This window comes from Berghia stephanieae, chromosome 11, assembly GCF_034508935.2.
Source record: "Berghia stephanieae isolate SIO BIC M18660-M18661 chromosome 11, UCSD_Bste_1.3, whole genome shotgun sequence".
NCBI classification, from domain to species: domain Eukaryota; kingdom Metazoa; phylum Mollusca; class Gastropoda; order Nudibranchia; family Aeolidiidae; genus Berghia; species Berghia stephanieae.
In genome coordinates, this window is record NC_088370.1 from 35,337,761 (window position 1) to 35,345,176 (window position 7,416).

The 7,416-nt window shown below is 38.3% G+C and overlaps 1 protein-coding gene across 1 annotated transcript in view; it reads right to left on the reverse strand.

Moving 5' to 3' along the window:
- Window positions 1-254: 254 nt before the first annotated feature.
- LOC144956644 (uncharacterized) overlaps window positions 255-7,416 on the reverse strand; it is a 35,601-nt gene continuing 28,439 nt past the window's right edge. The window contains exons 14-17 of the mRNA XM_078887287.1: window positions 5,469-5,603; window positions 3,381-3,509; window positions 2,532-2,659; window positions 255-371 (exon numbers count right to left, since the gene is read on the reverse strand). Coding sequence (XP_078743413.1) covers window positions 2,628-2,659; window positions 3,381-3,509; window positions 5,469-5,603 — 296 coding nt within the window. The 3' untranslated portion in view covers window positions 255-371; window positions 2,532-2,627. The remainder of the gene's footprint in view (window positions 372-2,531; window positions 2,660-3,380; window positions 3,510-5,468; window positions 5,604-7,416) is intronic.

Genomic DNA, 7,416 nt, shown 5'->3' on the forward strand with positions numbered 1-7,416 from the left:
CAAACAAGATGTCTGATGTCAACAGGAATCACCCATGTTGTCCAAATGAGCACAAATTGGGGTTAATAATCTTGCTCAGGGAAAAAAACCAAGTGCCTGAAGCGGGGCTCGAACCCGGGACCTTCCGGACCACAGTGCAATGCCTTAACCACTCGGCCACTTCTTTGGAATAACGTTGGAAAATACATAGGTACAAGACAAGTAGACAAGTAGACCGAAGGAAAATGATGGGATGGATGGATATATATACTTACTGCTACAGTCTGCATTCTTCAAAGCATGTGCTGACTGTCGTTGCATTTCAGGATCTTCCCCATGCCTCCTCAGAGCTTGAATGACGATTTCAGACAGGTCGTGGACATCGTTTAACTCTGGAAATAGCCAAGAAAACAAAATCATGAGAACTGGTGGGATACAATGACGAAGACATACAGAGTCTTTTTGTTTTTAAGGGTTTTACGGGGCTTGTAACACATTTAGATTATATCAGAGCCAGTACAAAGGAAGAAAATGGGATAGTAAAAGGTTGTAGAATTACAATTAAATCACAAAAGAAAAGGTAAGACAAAGGGGAATTGGTTCAAATTTCAAATAGGGAACAGATGTAGATCCCAAGAGCACACCTTCAAAGTACTTAGTCTGAGATCACATAAAAGTCTCATCCAGACACAAGCACAGGTCCCCACTAAGAGGAACACACTCCAAAGTTTACAAATCATATAATATAGACGTCTAATATGTAAACTAAATATAATACAATTCATAACAGAGAGATGATTTACAAGGAAAAAAATATCATCTCCTAAAACTATAATTATACATTCGACAGGATAAAACTAAGTAATCTTATGCCAAGACAATGACAGGAAACAATTGGAAAACGGGTATGGGGGGATAGAAGACACAGTATGTACCTCCCTGCCCACTATTGGAGGTCAGGTTCCCACCCAGACATACAGAGTCAATTCCTTAATAGTGTGTTATGGTTAAACTTATTTAACCCTCTCCTTACCAACCATAAGAAAATCGTCAGGGCCAGCGTGGCTCAGCGGTACGGTCTTTGCTTCGTACCCAAAAGGTAACGAGTTCGATCACCCGCCGCTGCGTTGTGTGGCCTTAAGCAAGTCACCTAGCCCTAGCTCATTTTGCGGCGCTGCACTGCGGCTGTCGCCTGGGTTATTCTAGTCTTCCCTTGGAATAGACCCTAAAGACAAATTTCCCCTTGGGGATGAATAAAGGGAATTTTTTTTTTGTTCGGATCCAATCAGCACTTTTATCATTCAGACTTCTTTTGTAAATCACACAATTTAAAGACAAATGTTGTATTATACCTATAAAAAAAAAACCGTGACACTGTGTTGTAGAGTTGTAGAGTTAATTTTGCTGATCTATATTATGCATAGAATGTATTTGTTGCTTTTCTGTTTGAATAAGAAAAACGATTTTTGTTGTTGGGTAGGTGTGATATTTTGGGGAAAATTCTGAAAACGGCTGGTAAGGAAAGGGTTAAAGAGTGGTTTTTCCAAAACTGCTTATCCCCATCCATTTTCCCCATCTTAAGATGATAAGGATTATTTCCCCTAAAATTTATCACCTAATCTATGATTCTATCATATGTGACCCTCCGTCTCAAAACGGTATTATGTCGGGAAGATTCAGACCCCAGAAAGTGAATTTAGAAATAGAATGATGAGAAATTGGACCTTAGAAGTTTTTGTAAAGCAAGAAATAGTATTTATACTCCAGCATGACGTAGAGAAATTAAACCCAAGTTTTGTAATTTGTGGAAATGAATTCAATTTCCCTAACCGAGAGTATCCCGACATAATACCGCTTTGAGACGGGGGGGTCACATATTTAAACCTCAAATTCATACAAATCTAAGGAAATTCTTGTGCTTTTTTTGCTTAGGTTTTGGTTTCAATTTAGCTCATGGAGAGAAAATCTCAAAAAGTGGAAAGATAACAAGTTTTGGAAAACTAGTATTCATATCATATAAAGGTATGGTTCAATAAAACCCCAGAGTCCCAAATGTTTGAAAATTTACAAGTAACAAGAACAAAACCTTTAATTGGAGCTTGTTATGTTTAATTAACAGGTCTGTGAACTGTGCTGGTTATACCTAATAGTCTGATGTCATGTCCGCCCAGAAACCAGCAGTTTGGTTCTAACAAATAAAATCGGTACTTTATATTTTTCATGCTGGCTAGAACTTTTTCGCATGCCATGTAATCAGATTGTATAAAAGTCAAAACATAATCAGATTTATAATGTTGTTCTCCTCTGGATACAATTTTATGCTCGTCGGATAAGTATTTCATAAGGGCGTCCGACATTGTTCCCATAGTTTAGAACCAGTTACTAAGTTAATACGTCATTACAAGGGAAGTGACGTCACGACTGTTGAACCCTATTCTTAGAGATTTATTTGGGGCATAACTCTCACAAAAAATGTTCACAAACTAAACGTTCATCTAAAATGTTGATAAACGACTTCATATCTTATTTTAATACTCACAAAACCGACATACCGTGTATATGACATTTGCTGAGTGCCCGACATCCCATTAATTGGACCTCCTTGTTTTCGGGAAAGTTTTTCATACAATGTAAGATGATGTCAAAGGTCATTCGACATTCGTTGGATATGTGGTGTAATCTGGATGAAAAAGAATATACAAAAATATCATTGTTTAACTCTCTCCTTTCCGACCAGTTTCAGTATTTTCCCAAAAATGGCAGGCTTACCCAGCAGAAAATTTGATTAAAAAAAAAACTCAATCTCTCTACAGAACAACTTTATGTTCTTATTAATTAAACAAAGATCATTCTTCAAATTTTGTGATGTACAAAATAAACCTGAATAAAAAATGTATATTTTGTCGTTTTAAATTGAGCATTTATATAGCGCAATATCCACTTAACGTGCTCAATGCGCTTTACAAGGGGTCCCTGGTCAACAGCAACATTTACCATGTAGGACGAGACGTGACGCCTGTTAGGCGATATTACAATTTTTCGGACCAAGACAACGCTGTTAACGGAAAGGTACTCATTTTACACCTGAGTACGGTGAGAGAATGTGAGTAAAGAGTCTTTTCCAAGGACTCAACTATGCGCCGAGCGAGGCTCGAACCCAGGACCTTCCGATCCGAAAGCGAGTGTCATACCACCAGACCACATAGCCACACTCAACTCCAAAAGAAACCAGAAATATATATATTTAACAAGTACTAAATAATAAAGATAGAATAGAGCTTTAATAGCGCAATATCCACTAAATGTGCCCAAAGCGCTTTACAAGGGGTCCCTGGTCAACAGCAACATTTAACATGTAGGACGGGACATTTCCGCACTAAATACATAGTGTAATTTGGTACCTATAGGTAGGACGTGGTCCAGTGTAATCAGAGACATCACAGCCAGTCTACTTTCCTTCCGATGGTTGATGACAGCCTTCTTGAGTAAAGCGATGCCTCCGTGGCCGATCAGCTCGTGCTTCAAAATGGCTTTAAAGATTGAAAAGAAATATACAAGATTCCAATTATAGTTTTGTTTGTCCAACAAATCATACATAAAGTAACAAGACTTTTATAACGGAGGTTGGGGTTTTTTTGGGGTTGTTTTTAAGGGTTTTACGGCGCTTGCAACGCATTTAGGTCATATCAGCGCCAGTAAAAAGGAAGAATATGGGATAGTAAAAAGTTCCAGAATTACAAATAAAGCACCCAAGAAAAGGTAAGACAAAGGGGAATTGGTTCAAATAGGAAACAGATGTAGATTCCAAGAGCACACTATCAAAATACTTAGTTTAATATCACCTAAATGTCTTATCCTGACGTTAAGCAGATATCCTTACTAAGAGGAACACACTCAAATGTTTACAATAAATCATATATAACATGTAAACAAAGCATAAACAGTGCATAACAGAGATTTATAAGGGAAAAAGTATCATCTCCCAAAACTCTAACTATACATTTGACTGTTTCTCTCTCAGCCAGGACCAGGACAAAACCAAGTAATCTCATTCCAAGACAAAGACAGGAAGTAAGTTGGAAAACAGATATAGGGGAATAGAAGACACAGTAAATGCCTCCCTGTTCACTATGAAATCCTACATGAAGTGACAAGAGTTTTATAATGTAGGCAAACGATGAAATGAAAATTTAATTCCATAATGGTGGCAGGGTTAACAATAGACAAACAATGAAGCATGGGCTTTAATCTTATTTCATTTAAATAGCTTCTAAACCTGAGATGCACATTCCTCCCACCAAATCCAAGCATCAGTAACACACTGTATAGTCACCTGGAACACTAAAAAATACGTCTAACTTCTACGTCATGGCACAAGACTGAAGGGCTATAGTTCAGGTGGTCGCTGGCTCGGATAAGTAAGTAAAAAGCTTCTAACATTATCCATGTTCATAGAACATTTTGTAATGCCATCAATGATGGGTACAGTACACCATGAACACCACAGGTCTTCTATGTCAAAACAGTGATGACACTGGGCAATAGAGAATACAAAGGATAGAAGCGCATATTATAATAAAACGTGAACAAGGAAATCAAATAGATGGTTCGAACAATATTATTTGTTTTCAATGTTGATTAAAGAACACAAATAGAAACCACATTCCAGCAACTCACACAAAGGACAATGATGGTGTTCTATCTTATCTTTTTTTTTTTGAAAGACTGCCGACTTTTGGTCGGTTCTCTTCTGTTTGGGAGTACACGGGGGCTATGACATGACCATTAAATCATAACAACGAGAGATGAAATGAGTAGGACAGTGCCAGAAGATAATAGAGAATAAAAATTTCTCGGCGGCGATGGGGGTTCGAACCCGCGACCTTATTGGTACGACAACTCCGCCTGGCAGGGGAGAGCGTGACTCTTCCGTACCCAAAAAAAAAGATCGTCTCTAACCCTAGTCATTATTAGAGCCCTCTCTCCCCGACTACTAGAGTCACGGGTTCAACACGCACAACCGCCACGAAGTCAGTTGGCCAGCATTTATGCTTAATATTATTAAATCATAATTTGCTCCCATAAACCTTGACAGACGTTTCATCAAAGGGAGGGAATGAATAGTCTTGGTAACAGTGCAGAGCCGTAAGGTGAGCGTCATTGATTCAAACACCGCCTCGAATCCGGTTCTCATTCGAGCCAATTGATTTCCTTTCCCACTTTACCGATTTTTTTCATACATTAACTCTTTTTACCGACTCCGATTTAATGGGCGATTGCAGCGATGCCCCTGTAAATAAACAGGCAAAAAAAAAACAACAAAAAAAAAACAACAAAAAACAAAAAAAAAAAACAAAAACACACACACACAAAAAAAAAAAAAAGTAAAAGAAAAAGGAGAGGGGAAAATCTCTCTCTCTTTCTCTCTCTCTCTCTCTCTCTCTCTCTCTCTCTCTCTCTCTCTCTCTCTCTCCATCTCCGTCTCTCACCTATTTTCTGTACGATGCATGAAATGGTTCCACACGCAATAATCTGAAGATCAATGTCCAAGGGAAATAACCCCATTGATTTTACCACACTTTTGATCGTTGTCTCAGTTATCAATCTTTTCTTGTTGTCCGTGTCTGAGAAAACAAAATACTTTGAATATTGTAATCGACATCGTTAGCATTTAATAAACTGGGCCGATCTCTAGCATTGTAAACTTTGTTTTTTAAAAATAACTTGGAACAAAAAGAAAGGAGTTTAAACGGATATAAATTGTTTTGCGTATTCATTTAGATTTATTTATTAGTTTGGCAAAAAAAAAAATGGGAAAAGGAAACCAGCACACATTTAACCATATGAATCAGAATTATAAACTTGAGCTTTTATATAGCGCAATATCCACTAAACGTGTTCAAAGCGCTTTACAAAGGGTCCCTGACCAACAGCAACACTTAACATGTAGGATGAGACACGAAGTCTGTCAGGCGATATTACCAATTTTTCGGACAGAGACAACGCTGTTAACGAGCAGGTACTCATTTTACACTCGAGTACGGTGAGAGAATGTGCGTAAAGAGCCTTCTCCAAGGACCCAGAACCTTCCGATCCGAAAGCGAGTGTCATACCACTAGACCACATAGCCGCACAGAGTGCCTCTGCTTTAGTCCACATTGTATCAAATTCAAGGGTTTTCGGATCATTTTCTTGCTATAGATTTTATGATGTAAGTGGTGCTGCTCAAAGCTCGAAGAAATGAACAATGTGAAATTGAATGTCTGCTTCAATTTAATATACGAAAACAGATGAAATGGGCGTTTCCGGTTTCCCCATTATCAACAAAACAGGATGAATGAAACCAGAGAGTTTATAAGCTAAAGCGTTAGCTATACAATCTCTCTGATGAAACACAACAGACGAATGAGACAATGTGGTAGTGGCGTTGTTAAGATGAAGTCGTCTGTAGTGTTTCATTCATCCTGTTTTGTTGATAAAGGGAAAACCCAAATCTGTTTTTGTCTATTCAATACATTCAACAGTCGTAGCGTCCTAATGACGCATGGTAACTTACTACTGTAACACTGGCTCTAAACTATCGGAACAATGGCGGACGCCCGTATGGAATATTTCCCCCGCGAGCATAAAAGCGTATCCAGAGGGAAAAAAAAACACATACATTTGATCATGTTTTGACTTTTACACATTCTGATCACAAGGCATATGAAAAGTTCTAGCCAGCATGAAGAATAAAAAGTAATGATTTTCTTTGTTTATAACCAAGATGGCCGCCGTTACCGGGCGACGGGACATCAGACTATTGAATCCAATTGAAGCTTACATTCAATTTCACATTGTTATTTAGATGTTATGAGAGACGCATTAAATCGTTTTTGTTGTTGTGAGGATGTCTTTAAAAAATGAGCTTAAAATTTAGCTTTTATATAGCGCAATATCCACTAAATATGCTCAAAGCGAATTCCAAAAGGTCCCTGGCCAACAGCAACATTTAACATGTAGGACGGGACATGACGCCTTTAAGGCGATATCGCATTTTTCCGGACAGATACAACGCTGTTAACGGCCAGGTACTGATTTTACACCCGAGTACGGTGAGAGATTGTGATTAAAGAGCCTTCTCCAAGGACTCAATTATGCGCCGAGCGAGGCTCGAACCCATGACCTTCCGATCCGACAATGAGTGTCTCACCACTTGACCACATAGCCGCACTAATGTCTTATCAAAAATGAAATTTGACCCTCCGTCTCAAAACGGTATTATGTCGGAATGATTCAGACCCCAGAAAGTGAATTTAGAAATAGAATGATGAGAAATTGGACCTTAGAAGTTTTTGTAAAGCAAGAAATAGTATTTATACTCCAGCATGACGTAGAGAAATTAAACCCAAGTTTTGTAATTTGTGGAAATGAATTCAATTTCCCTAACCGAGAGTA